Source organism: Mobula hypostoma, chromosome 7, assembly GCF_963921235.1.
Source record: "Mobula hypostoma chromosome 7, sMobHyp1.1, whole genome shotgun sequence".
NCBI lineage: Eukaryota > Metazoa > Chordata > Chondrichthyes > Myliobatiformes > Myliobatidae > Mobula > Mobula hypostoma.
In genome coordinates, this window is record NC_086103.1 from 52,972,970 (window position 1) to 52,987,981 (window position 15,012).

General features: G+C 39.2%; 1 protein-coding gene across 1 annotated transcript in view; it reads left to right on the plus strand.

The window, feature by feature from the left end:
- Window positions 1-15,012, plus strand: part of LOC134348912 (glutamate receptor ionotropic, delta-2-like) — a 595,898-nt gene that overhangs the window by 431,709 nt on the left and 149,177 nt on the right. The window contains exons 6-7 of the mRNA XM_063052714.1: window positions 3,127-3,300; window positions 13,062-13,223. Coding sequence (XP_062908784.1) covers window positions 3,127-3,300; window positions 13,062-13,223 — 336 coding nt within the window. The remainder of the gene's footprint in view (window positions 1-3,126; window positions 3,301-13,061; window positions 13,224-15,012) is intronic.

A 15,012-nucleotide genomic window follows, 5' to 3' on the forward strand; every position in this document is an offset into this window, starting at 1 on the left:
TTTCACATCCATTCTCCATCAAATCAGAATTGTCCACGGCCCCTACTTAACAAATACAATATCATTTTTCACCAGAGGGCCGTGCACACACAGGCGCGTCGCCATCTTCTCCTCCCGCCTGTTAATATTAAATTTAAGTTCAATCTATACTCAAGGAGGAAAATAATATGTAGCCTATGGGAAACAGAGGGCTGTGGGACTTGTTAGATGGCACAATCAGACGTGCTAAATGCCTTTTGTCAATGCCATATCAACCTCCCTTCTTCTACTCAGGCCTCTTACCTGCCTACCAACTCCCCTGGGCCCCTTCCTCCTTCCCTTTCTCCTATTGTCCATTCTCCTGTCCAGCCCTTTATTTTTCCTACCCACCTGGCTTCACCTATCAACTAGCTATCCTCCTTCCCCTCCCCCCAGCTTTTTTTCTGGCATCTTCCATCTTCATTTCCAGTCCTGAAGAAGGGTCTTGGCCCAAAGTGTCCACTGCTAATTCACTTCCATTGACGCTGCCTAACCTGCAGAGTTTGCCCAGCATTTTGTGTGTGTTGCTTTGGATTTCCAGCAACTGCAGAATTTCTCATGTATGTGATTCCATGACTGTTGATCTGCTTCTGTCGTACAAACTGTGGCACGTTCTCATATTCTTAGAGACAGGATTCAAATAATGTCTTTTTGAAAATAGGAGAGACGAATGCAGAGATCGGCATATTAAAACATAAGCAACTACAATAGTGATTAGTTGCTTTGTGGTCTCAGTTGCGTTAGTACTAAATGATGATTCTGATTTATGAATCTCACAGCATCTACATTTAGCACTTTGAAACACCCAAGTGCAGATATTTGTTTGGAGAACTTTTATAGAGCACTGCAAGCTAGAACTAGCTGTGACACATTGGGAGTTGAATTGGATATTCTCTGGAACTAAAGCACGTATCACTAACCTCTGCCAGTTAATTGCAGTGCAGGCAGCCTGCCAATTCCATGCTGTCTTGCTGCAGTCATTATGAAAATAAATTTTGTTTGAAGTCAAGGCTAACGGCAAAAGTTAAAGGGATGCATGCTTCTTAACTTGCTAGCATCAGCACTGCTTTAAGCTTGCCTATCCTTTATAAAGGCAAACTGCATTATTGCTGCACCCAGTTCCATAAAGCAGGATCTGAATTTGTCCAGGTAAACAAGAATGATGCAAGATGGATATTGGACATGGCACTGAATGCCTCGAAGAGGAGGCGGAAAGGAGAAGAGGTTTTCTGTATCTATGATAAGCATGTCATCTAGACACACCTTAGCAGCAGTAATGAGCAGATAACCATGGAGGTGCAATGCATTACCCTAAATAGTCTAAATTTGCATATCAATATTCTCAAATGATATTGCAACTTTGTCTTTTAAAAAATAGAGAATGATTTGTTTTATTATTAATAAATCCTTTGTGGTGTGAGATGGTCACCTGATCATCAATCTACCAGATATAGTCAGAAACAATCTAAGAGGTATTTGAAGTGTTCCCCTAAAAGCTGCAAAATAATTTTCTCATCTGAAAATGTCATTACAACTCATTACAATCGCTCCATTCAAAGCTACCTGTTTCAGTTGATCTTGACAGTAACTGTGACTGAGTGCAATATATTCATTAAATAAGACAATATCTGCCTTCAGCCTTGGATTCCAACATAATAATGCTAAATAGCAGATAAAAAGGTGATTTTTCACTCTTGAAACATTTCTGAACACACAGCTAGCCCATTTAGTCTGCACCTGAAGATGAATGAATCTGCCTATATAATCCAGTGGCCTGACTTTTTTTAAGAGCCAGGTTGGCTACTTCAGTATTGGATTTGATTTATGTTCCAATCACTGGCAAATAGAAACAATAGAAAAGTAGCTTCTCCACAATGGTCCATTCTTTTTCCAGTTCAATGTTAATCTTTAGTTTCAGATTTATTGGTTATGTTTGTTATTGTTTGTACGGAATAAATGCAAGCAAACTATTGTGTTGTTTCGAGAATCTGAGGATAATCTCTGTTTAGCAAAGTACTATTACTACTAGTATGGTACCATAATCACTTACACTTGATAGACATAAAAACATATTAGAACATTTGCACATAAAATAAGAACATGAGAAATATGCTCTTCAAGTGCACTGTTCATCAGGATCACCTCCTAAAACATTTTCTTGCATTATCCTCATATTCCTTGATTACCTTAATATCTGGAAATCCATCAGTATCTCAGTCTCAGTTTGGAATAAACTCTATAGCTAATCCTGCACAGTTATCTAAGATGGAAAATGCCAAAATTCAGACTTTCTTCCTGACTGCTCACTTCACCTGTATGTTTACACTGATATGTGTGCAACAGGAATACCCAGGTGCCTATCACCATCCACGTTCACCAATTTAAAGATACTCTGCCTTTTTGTTTTGTGCATCTTTGAGACTTTACATTTTTCTACATTATATTCCCTCTGACATGTTTTTGCTTTTTCGCTTAGCTTATCTACATCTCATTGAAGGCTTTTTTATGCTCTTACCCTTCCTCACAATTCAACTAGGTTCTGCATCATCAGCAAATTTTGAAATTTGACATTTGGTCTCCTCACCCAAGTCGTTGACGTAGATTGTGAATAGGTTTAGTACAGATAAGGATCCCTACTCGTTGCAGCCTGCCAACATGAAAAAGGTTCTATTTAACTCCCACTCTTGGAGTTGTGCTTGATAACTAATTCTCATTCCAACTCATGCCTTACCCTGAATTCCATGGAGTCTGACATTGTTAACCATCGTCCTGCATACAACTTTATCAAAAGCATTCTGAAATCCAAAAACATCACATACAATGATTCTTCCTTTTCAATTCTACTCATCTTACTCAGAAAGTGTTCCAAGTAATTGGCAAGCATGAATTCATGACCGCTATAATTATGTTTAGAAATTCTAACACACTCTGGGCAGGGTGTCGGGGGGGGGGGCACTAATTAGGTACCGCATTGGATACCATCATTGGAAACTTCAACTGTGCTTCAAGCCCAAACCTTTCTGTATCAAAAACATATGTATGACTGAATTATAAATGTTATTGCTTTTAAGAACAATTAACTAATTTGTCATTCTTTGTTAACTTAAGGAAATAAATGATGCAGATATTCGGGAACTAGCAAGAAGATTGACTGGAAGATTGACTGTCATTCGGCAAACTTTCCCTCTGTCAGAAAGCAAGAGCCAGTACTGTCTAAGAAGCAATCATAGGTTTTCTTCAGTGATGTGTAATCCTAAAGACCCCTTCACGCAGCATATGGAGGTAGAAGATTTAGCTAAAGTATTTTAATAATGTTTCTCTTTAGGCAATATAGAATTTAGATGAAAATGAAACTAACTCGCTGTGAAAATTATATTATACTGTATGAAAAGCAAATTAATATTCTGAAAAATATTTAAAGCTGGCCTGATTGAATGTGCATGTGTATATTTTCAGATGTTACTATTTTAAGCTGAAAAGACTGATAGATAAATGATTTACATTCAAAGAATATAAAGGAAGATTTATTTGTGTGAAAAGTCAAAGAACCATGAAAATCATAGGATAAGGTTTGAATTGTGATATGATTACAAGAGTTGTATGGGCCTGGAGGAGTTTTACAGAAGGAACGACTGAATCAGGGCCCTGACTGCAGAGACAGGTGCTGAATTTCTGAAAGTGAGCAGCATTCTTCTTTGCACCTATAGCTCTGGGATCAAAAAATAACTTCTCTTCCATAATTCCTTATGATGGTGATTTTCATGCAATTTCCACATTATTTTAATACTCATGCATGTATTAAATAATCTTAATAAGATCTCAAAATAGTTGTGGATTATTTAAATGAATTCTTAATTCAGTTGTATTTTTGCCCTTAAAAGGACTTGAGTGAAGCTTCACAAGATAGGTTTTATTCAGAGTTTGACACTAGGTACAATGAATTAAAAAACAGTCCATTTTCTGTCATTTTCAGGCCAGCAGCAATATAAATGCTTATATACTAGGATAAAACTGGTGCAATTTCTTGGCAATTATGCCAGCATTCTCATTGCCTTCAAAGTCTATGTGGAAATGATGCACAAAAAAATTTGCTATGTATGTATTTCAGAGAGCATCGTGGTTGGTCTATATCTAGATGCCTTGTTTCAGCCTGTTACAAAGACTGGCAGATGTTCTATCAGCTGTACGTGGACAAAGAAAAATTATACAGTGTCTTAGTAAAGGAGGAAGGAAATGAAAGACAACATAATTAGTTAGTACTTATGGGATTGAATTTATACTGTAGTGCATAACCCACTTGGAAACTTCTTTCCTGCTTCAGATTTGCTTGTAAACCTGCTTTAAAAACCCATGAAATGCAACATACTTGGGGCATTTGAATGATAAAGATCTAGTAATTAAGTACAAAATGCATGGACGCTTGATGAAGCCATTCACTATAGAGGACATTTTTAAAGTTAATTTGACATGGCAAAACACAATTGAGAAGATGATCTGCAGTTTTAGCCACAATATACATCATTATTTATCAGTAACCACAAAATCGATACCATCCCTTTATTGGCTATATGAAGCATGCTTTTCCGTGCGCTAACAAAATCAGTTTAGAGATCATGTCATTTTTGAGTTTTATTACAGTTTTGTTACATTAACCTGTAAAAAATTAAAACAAGAATGAATTTTTTTTGGATAAAATGTTTTTGAAGTCTGGATTCACAAAAGTTAAAAGATATTTTTGCTATTTGTGAAGTTTTTTATTGTGTTACTTTGAAAGACTAGATTTATATGTATATGTTTCAGATGAAATAAGTTAATAGATAATAAGAAAATAAAATCAAATAATTCATTGAAAAGGCAAAATGCTGCAAATCTTGGAAGGTAGAAGTGTGGAAACATTTGTAGAAAGGAAAACAAGAATTTTGACAAATTAACTTTTAAAGGAAAATATTAAGACATATAAATTCCTTTGACATTTTTACACACTTTTGAAGTTTTCCTTTGCTCAAATTTTAGAATGATAAACTGCTGATGTGTTTGTTTTATTGTCTGGATCATACATTAATCGTAGTATCTTAAAGCTCACATAACGTTAGTAAAGACACAAAAAACTAGAATCTGTCCTCTGCTATAAACTGAATACAGACTGAAACTGAGAGCTAGTAGGTGTTCAAATTAAGTAGTTGTCATCTCAGTAATACTTAAGGAGCATTTGTTGCCTGCTTTTTTTCCCTATATATAGTACTTTATTTTCTTTTTTTTACTTCGTTGGCCCATACATATTAGGAATGACTTAACTTCAGTAGATAATTGGCAAGCCATGCGAGAAGGACGTTGCTCGTATTTTGTTTAATTCTCATTTGTATGCTGTCAATGAGTTGCATGATCCAAGTAGGCACTTCTGGGCTTTCACCAAGAATCCATAAAAATACTGAAAATCAATAAATTTTGCTTTTTATACATGATATACCCACAAAAAAGCACAAAGTAATTTCCAATCAAAACAATTTGCAAAGTGACATAGAGAAGTTACATGAATAGGTCAAAATGACAGGCACAGTACACTGAGGGAAACATGAATGATCCACTTTGGTAGGAGAAATAGTAAAACTGTATTGTTTTAAATGAAAGAGACTCAAGAATGTTGTGGCACTTGACATCTGGATATCTCGTGCATGGAATGAAGATTAGTCTGAAAATGCATCAAATAATTGGTAAGACAAGTAGAATGTTGGCATTTATTAAAAAGACAATGAAGTATAAAAAGATGCAAGATATTGTGAATGCTGAATTCAATGAAACTACATCTGAAATGCTCTGGATAGTTTAGGTCTTCTTATTGAAGGATGAATATAGTCTCAATGGAGATAGTGTGGAACAATTGTTTCTCCATGGGAAGGGTTTGATTTTTTGACAAACAATTGAGCAGGCTGTTTTTTTTTTATCCTTCAGAGTGTGGAAGGGTGAATGGTGATTTTGTCAAATCATTTGCATTTCCAAGGGGAATTGACAGGGTTGATGTTGAGCACATGAACTGGCAAGTAGAATGGGTGAAAAGAAATTTCTTCTCTGAGCTCAGGAACCATTGGAGTTGTTTGCCCCGAAAGGTTGTGAAGGGTGAACCACTGAATATATTCAAAGCTGAAGTCATCAGATTGTTTTTTTTTAGTTTACAGGAGAAAAGCATGGTTAATTGTGGGAAAACAGTGTGGAAACCAAGACCAGATAACTCAAGATGAATTGTTGCTCTTACTTCCCATGTTAACAAAGAAAGTTCAATGCTCAAAGTAAATTTATTATCAAAGTCCATATATGTCACCATACACTACCCTGAGATTCATCTTTCTTCTGGGCACACTCATTATATCCATAATAGAATCAATAAATGACTGCACCAACAGGGCATTCAACCAATGTGCAAAAAACAACAAACTGCAAATATAAAAACAAAGAAATAATAATAAATAAATAACCAATAAATATCAAGAACATGAGATGAAGAGTCTTTGAAAGTGAGTCCATAGACTGTGGGAACATTTGTGCTCAATAGTGTTGCGGACTTTACCCATGATGGATTGGACCATTTACACTACTTTTTCTGGGATTTCTGTTCAAAAGCATTGGTGTTTCCATACCAGGCTGTGATGCAGCCAGTCAATATACTCTCCACCACACATCTGTAGAAGTTTGTCAGAGTTTTAGATGTCACGCCGAATCTTCACAACATAGAACTTGGAACATTACAGTACAGGAACAGGCCCTTTGGCCCACAGTGTTGTGCCATGTCAAATAAATTAGCAATCAAATGTCCAAATTCTGCCATTTTCTTCACATTCGTGTGCCTTCCTAAGCGTCTCTTAGAAGTCCATAATGTATTTGCCTTTACCACCACTCCTGGTATCCCCCACTCTTTGTGGAAAAAAAAACTTGTCCCTCACATCACATTTGAAATTAGCCCCTTTCACCTTAAACGTGTGCCTCTGGTTTTAGACATTTCAACCCTAGGAAAACAATACTGTCTACACCATCTATGCCTCCATAAGCTAATAAATCTCAATGAGATCTCCCCTCAGCCTCTGCTGCTCCAGAGAAAGCAACCCAAGTTTGCCCAACCTCTTTGTTATGGCATATCCCCTCTAATCCAGGCAGCGTCCTGGTAAACCTCTTCAAGTTGAAGTTCAGTTTATCGTCATTCAATCATACACCTATATACTACCAAACAAAACAATGTTCCTCCAGACCAAGGTGCACAACACAGTACATGTAACTCACGCACGTAACATGTAAGGTAATATTACCACAAGTAAGTTAACAGATAATAAGGTGACACAAGTTAAAAAGCAAACATTATAATGCTAATGGCACTTCATGCGTGATGAAATAGGTGATGGCAGGGGGTTAGTCTTACGGCCTGGGGGAAGAAACTGTTTCCCAATCTAACAGTTCTTGTCCTATTGCTATGGTTCCTCTTTCCTAATGGTAGGAGGTCAAAGAAACTGTTGGACAGATGGGAGGGAGCACTGACAATGCAAAAGGCCCTGAGAATGTAGCGCTTCTGATAAATATTTCTGATGGGTGGAAGAGAGACTCTGATGATCCTCTCAGCGGTTCTCTCTGTCCTTTGTAGGGATATGTGGTCAGATGCCTTGCAATTTCCATACCTGATGGTGATAGAGCTGAACAGGATGGTGCTCCTGTAAAAATTGGTTGAAATGATGGGAGAGGGGAGAAGGGGAGCCTCACGTGTTATATTCGCTTTAGGAAACAGAGATGCTTCTGTGTTTTCATGACCAAGAGCTGGTGCATGAGATCATCCATTATGTGCCCTCCCAGAAACGTGCTGCTCCTGATTCTCTCCATGGAGGAGCAGTATATGTGCAGTGAGGATTAATCAGCCTGCACCTTCCTAAAGTCCACAATCATCTCGTTGGTCTTGTCCACATTTAATCTCAAGTTGTTGTGCTCTCACCATTCTACCAGCTGCTCTATCTCCTGTCTGTATGCTGTGTCATCATCGTTGTTGATGAGGCCAACATGAACAGTAGTAGACTGAGCATGAAACCCTGAGGGCACCAGTGTTCCTGCCAACACAGGCTAACTGTGACTTGTCTGTTAAGAAGTCCAGACTCAGTTACAGAGAGAGGTATTGAGAGCCAACAAGGCAGTTTACCTAACAGCTTCTTCTGCACCCTATCTAAAGTCTTGTCATCCTTCCTAGAATGGGGCGATCAGTTCTGTTCAGATGTGGCCAAAATAGAGTTTTATACAGCTGCAACATAGCTATCTGACTTTTGAACTCAATGCCTCAACTAATAAATGCAAGCATGCCATATGCCTTCTTAATCACCCTTTAAAACTGTGTAGCCACTTTCAGGGAGCTATGATCTTGGATCCCAAGATTCCTCTACTCCTCAACAATGTTAAGGGTCCAGCCCTTAACAGTGTACTGTCTCTTTAACTTTTACCTACCAATGAGCAAAACTTCACATTTCTTCCACCTGTATCTGCAACTGATCTATATCTATTCTTTGCCTGTCATCTACCATAAAACAATAAAGCCATCAATTTGCTATCATCTGCAAACTTACAAACCCACTCATCTACATTTTCATCCAGGTCATTTATATACATAACAAACAGCAGAGGTCCCAGTACAGATCCCTGTAGAACAGCACTAATTATAGACCTCCAGCTAAAATAAGACCCTTCAGCACTACCCTCTAGTTTCTTTTAGCAAGCCAGTTCTGAATTCAAAAATGGCCAATTCACCATGCATCTTAATCTTCTGGATGAGCCTGCCATAAGGGATTTTGTCTAGTGCCTTACTAAAGTCCAGGTAGACAACGTCCATAGCTCTACCTTCATTAATCACCCTTGTCACATCATCAAAAAACACAATCAAGTTAATCAGACATAACTTGCCCCGCGCAAAGCCATGCTGGCTCTCCCTAATTAAACCATGTTTTTCCAAATGCTCATGAATCCGATCCCAAAGAATTACTTTCAGTATCTTCCCCACCACTGCTGTAATACTCACCAGTCTATAGTTTCCAGGACTGTCCTTGGTTCCCTTCCTGAATAATGGAACAACTTTAGCTAACCATTTGTCCTCGGGAATCTCATCTGTGGCTAGAGAGGACACAAAGATATTGGTCAAAGCTGCACCAATCTCTTCACTTATCTCTCTTAATAGCTTGGACTTATCCATCTTAATGCTCTTTAAGAGACCCAACACCACCTCCTCCTTTACTTTGAAATACCCTAGCATATTAATACTTTTGCTGCTGATCTCCCTATCATCCATGGCTTTCTCCTTAGTGAATACTGATATAACGTACTTATTAAGGACCTCACTCACATCCTCTGCATCCAAGCTCGTGTTCCCCCTTTTATCCTTGCTGGTCCTACCCTCTCCCTAGTTATCATCTTTCTCCTGATGTACAGTCTATATAGCAAGCCTCTTGCACTGTGCTCAGAAGGTCCCAGTTTATATTAGGGAACTTAAAGTCTCCCATGCAACAACCCTGTTGTTTCTCGTTAAACTCCCTGTATATTCCTTGATGTTTGGATGGCTGTTGGGGGGTTGGGGGCCTGGAGTACAATTCCATCAGAAAGATTGCACCCTCCCTATTTTTGAGTCTTACCTATATAGACTCAGTGGATGAGTCCTCCATTATGCCCCCTCTGAGTGTAGCTCTGATATTGTCTCTGATTAGTAGTGCAACTCCCCCACCTCTTTTACTTCCCTATCTATCTTTTTTAAAATATCAAAACCTTAGAACATTAAACACCCATTCCTGCCTGTCTTTCAACTATGTCTCTGTAATGGCCAAGCATTATCATTGCATGTACTTATCCATGTTCTAAGTTCTTCACGTTTGCCCTTAAGTGTCACAGTGTACTCTGGCAGGACTGGACCCAGTTGCAGAGGAATGGCAGACTCTGTCACAGAGAGCGCTGGCAATGACTCAACCCAAGGGCGGAGGAATGGCAAACTCCCCATGAAGAGATGGAAACAAAAGTTATACATAGGAATACTAACAGAGCATCGGTAACATGACCGGGCGAAAGTGCGAGACAAATCATCCTCCACAAACACAAGGACTACACTATCAGCGCTAATCAAGAGTCCAAATTCAATAACCATAGAATGCAGAAAACCAGCGCCAGTCTCAATTAACTTGACAAGGTTAAACAGAAAGCATGTGGGCTTAACAACTCTACTTCAGACAACAATTAGTAAATTTAGGTGTTCAAGAAACCTACCGGCCCAGCACTCAATGGAAAGCTGCAGAGGCCAACAGGCCTCATGACAATAATACTCCTAGCATTAAAATACACACACTTCGAACTATCTGTCCCATCATATCTATTACTTTGCTCCTATTACTATTAACTCCAGTTATATACCTATATCTATTATTATTGCTTCTATAACTATTACTTGTTCCTATCATCTGTCACTGGCCCTGGTATTTACCTTCCTCTCCATCCTTCCAATTTCTGACATAGTGTATTGGTTCTCACCCCCTACCAAACCAGCTTAAACATTCTCAAGCAGCACCAGCTAAACACCCGGCCAGGCTATTGGTTCTCCTTCTGTTTAGGAGCAACCCGTCCTTCTTGCACAGGTCACTCCTGCCCCAGAAGAGATTCAAATAATCTAAGAGGCTGAAATGCTGCCCCTGCTCCAGTTCCACATTCACTCATTCATCTGTACTATCATCCTAGTCCTGTCCTGACTAGCACATGGTACTGGGAGATATCCAGAGATTACCTTGGAATTCCTGCTCTTCAGTCTCTTTTCTAACTCGCTATACTCTGTGTGAAGGACCTCTTCCCCCTTTCTGTTCCTGGCATTGGTGCCGATGTGCATCACAACATCTGGCTGCTCACTCTTCTTCTTGAGAGTATTCTGTAGCTGCTTTGAGACATCCTGGACCTTAAGCACCTCGGAGGCAACACACCATCCTGCTATCTCTTTTGTAGCTACAGAATCTCCTGTCCATCCCCCTAACTATCAAGTCTCCTTCACTATTGCTCTACCTGACTTTATCTACTCCCTGCTGAGTCTCAGAGCCGGCCACGGTGCTACCGGCCCAGTTTCTGGTACTGTGCCCTGATAGGTCATAACATCAGCAGTATCCAAAGGGATATACTTGTTGCTGAGGGGACTGACCACTGGGGATCCCTGCACTAACTGCTTAATCCCTTTAGTTCTCCTGGTGATCACTCATTTACTGCCTGAAACCTGCACTCTGGGTGTGACCAACTCAGTAAAAGTTTCATCTATGAGGTTTTCAGCCTCTTGGATGGTCTGGAATACATCCAGCTCCAGTTCCTTGATCTTATCGGTCAAGAGCTGAATTTGGACTTCCTACAGATGTAGTCACGAGGGAGACTGTTGGGTATCTGAAACCCCACTCCCAGAGGAGCAGCATTCCACCACCTTAACCATCCTGCCTACACTGAAGTAAGGACTAAAGATCTACAGACAAAAACAAAAGCTTACCTGTTCTTAGCTGTGCATTCTCTCTAAAACCTTTAAGTTTTGCACTCACCTCCGTTACTTACTCAGCCTCTTCTTGCTGTTTGTTATACCTTGGCTCCAACTTCTAAAGTCTGAGTTTCACTATCAAAGATGACTCAGCAGCCTTACCCTCCACCTGGTCTTGCTGAAGTCATGTTCTTGTATTTCAAGTGATTATCAAGGGTGGATAAAATACGGATAATGAACATTGCTCTTGCTTCACAGCCTGAAATCAGAACTTCCTCTGGAACTGCTTTTCCTTTTCTGATTATTTACAAATACATTTGAAAGATGGGTTGAAAGTTCCAAACCTATTTCCCTCCCATCTGTCTGCTTTTGTGGGCCAATAGAATAAAATCTCTTTGGTGCCATGGTAGTGCTGCGGTTAGCACAATGCTATTACAGCTCAGGGTGTCAGAGTTCAGAGTTCAATTCCAGTGTCATTCGTAAGGATTCTCTGTATGTCCTCCCGGTGGGTTGCTTCGGTTTCCTCCCACAGTCCAAAGACCTACTGGGTAGGTGAATTAGTTATTGCAAATTGTCCAGTAATTAGTTTAGGGTTAAATCAAGTTGTTGGGGGTTACTAGGGCAGCAGAGCTCAAAGGGCCAGAAGGGCTTATGCTACATTGTATGCTACAATAAATAAAATAAAACAAAATATAGTTTTAGGCCATATTTGTCTAATGGGAAAGAGTCTTTCCTTCCAGATTTACATACTTAGGTTTGACCTTGACTTTCAGCCACCAATTTGTTCCACTATTCTAGATTTTATAATGTTTAATGTCACTCTTATCTGTGACAGTCCCAGTACTAATATGTTTGTTCTCTTTTCATTTTTCACTGGCATGCATCTTCGGGAAGCCTTCAGAAAATGGGGCTTTGATCATGACAGGATCAGTATAGCAATTGGAATGCTGCTTTGAAATGTTTGGAAAAGGAGCTGAAAAATCCCATCAATTTTATCTTTTGACATGTGTTCTTTTTTCTCTCTGAAGCAACCACATTTTTAAAAGGTTGAAAATCTACTATCTTAGACACACTGAGATTAGACAAAATTCCTGTCTCTTCAGTCATGAAATAATTTAAATTGATCAATATTTCCATAATGCCTTAATGTAGAGGCTACCTTGACTAAAAATCAGATCAGATTACACATAAAACCACTTAAAGCAAAATATTGATTAATACATTGACTAATTGCCAAAGTCCATATAATGATTTTTAGGTGTTTTAATGAGAGTTTTCTAGTGAGTGCACTGGTTGGTAAAAATATTTGATATTATTAATGCACGGTGTAGACTTCTCAAAGACCTTTATGGTGTTATCCATGTGCTGCACCAGAGGATTGATAAATTTTCACACAATTTTTATTGATGTGCAGGGAAGAATTCATTAGAGAAATTAAATGCTCGTCTTTGGCTGAAGAGTTTCATTAATCTGCAGTTTCCTTGTATCGGGAACTCATCATTTCAAATTTTTTTTAGTTGAAAGTTATTCTTTGATCTAATCTATGCAGATCTCCAATCTCTATGTATATGACAGTGTCTTGCTGCTGGCCGATGCCTTCCATAAGAAGCTAGAAGATCGAAAATGGCATAGCATGGCTAGTTTGACATGCATAAGGAAAAACTCTAAGCCATGGCAAGGTGGAAGGTCTACATTTGATGCAATTAAAAAGGTTATGCATGTTTTATTTCACAATTCAATAGTATTATATCCATATAAGTATAAGTTGTATGCAATAGATAGCAGAGTTAAAATCGATTTGCTCTCTTTACTAATTCATTCAATTAGGAATGTAGCCATTCAAAGTGAAAATGGAGAAAGTTTGCAGGTACAAGTGACTTACCTCCTTAAGTGCATACCAGGCGTGTAAAAAGACACAATCTTATTTCTAGTTTACTCTCTGTCAGGCTTCTAATGTGCAAGAAATACTCCCAAAATTGTCCCTAACTGCACTAATTTTATTCCAGTAAAAATGGGTGTCATTTCATATCAACAAATCTAAACTTCCCCTCAATCCCTAAAAATGTGAAGGCAACTCTATTGTTCAAGTCCTCACGGACTTCGTATAAAGTTTTCACAAACAAGAGTAAATCTGGAGATGCTGGAAATCCAAGCAACACACACAAAATGCTGGAGGAACTCAGCAGGCCAGGCAGCATCAATGGAAAAGAGTAGAGTGTCGATGTTCTGGGCCGAGACCCTTCGGCAGGACTGGAGAAAATAGTCGAGGAGTAGATTTAAAACGTGGGGAGGGGAGGGGAGAGAGAAACACAAGGTGATAGGTGAAACCTAAAGGGGGAGGGATGAAGTAAAGAGCTAGGAAGTTGATTGGTGAAGAGATACAGGGCTGAAGAAGCGGGAGTCTGATTGAAGAGGACAGAAGGCCATGGGAGAAAGAAAAGGGAGGAGGAGCATTAGAGGGAGGTTTTGGACAGGCAAGGAGATAAGATGAGAGAGGGAAAAGGGAATGAAGAATGGTGAAGGGGGAGGGGGCATTGCCAGAAGTTTGAGAAATCGATGTTCATGCCATCAGGTTTGAGGTTACCTAGACGGAATATAAGGTGTTGATCCTCCAACCTGAGTGTGGCCTCATCATGACGGTGGAGGAGGCCATAGATAGACATATCGGAATGGGAATGGGAAGCGGAATTAAAGTGGGTGAGGATTGGGAGATCCCGCTTTTTCTGGCGGATGGAGTGTAGGTGCTTGCCAAAGCAATCTCCCAATCTACATTAGGTCTCACCAATATTCAGGAGGCCACACTGGAGACCAGACACAGTGTATGACCCCGACAGGTGAAGTGTCACCTCACTTGGAAGGACTGTTTGGGGCCCTGACTGGTAGTGAAGGAGGAGGTGTAGGGGCATGTGCACCTCCAAGCTATCCGTTGTCCATCACTTACATGTTAAGTCACAGAGTCATAGCACAGAAACAGGCTCTGAGTATTAGAAATCTATTTGATGGTGATATTTTTAGAGAAAGCTAAAGCCCCTATTTAAAAGAGAAGCAATAGTGGAAAGAGCATTTAAAATGATTAAGGACTTGAAAATGTTTGCTTGCAGCAAACAGCATGTCTTCTGATTAGGAGTGAGTTACCGAGTCTTTTACGGTTATGCCTGGTAATCTGTTTTTTTTAATGTTGCTGTGTCTTTAACATTATGCTGTGTTAACTGTGGAAGTATAATTCTATGATCAAGAGAATGATGATACTGGGTCTGCATTAGAGGATATTTGTGTTCATATCCCTCTATGGGAAATTGTCAAATTGAATTTTATAAACCCAATGATTTGTGCAATATCACTGATTAGATTACTAATGTCCTAACTGTCTAGCCTATATTTGATTCTATTCCACATTACTGAAACGACTCTGAATGACGGTTTAATAATGCATGCATCCAGGCTGTAGGCAAAAACACTAAATTCAGCAGATTTGTTCAGAAGATTAGACTGTCCTACAA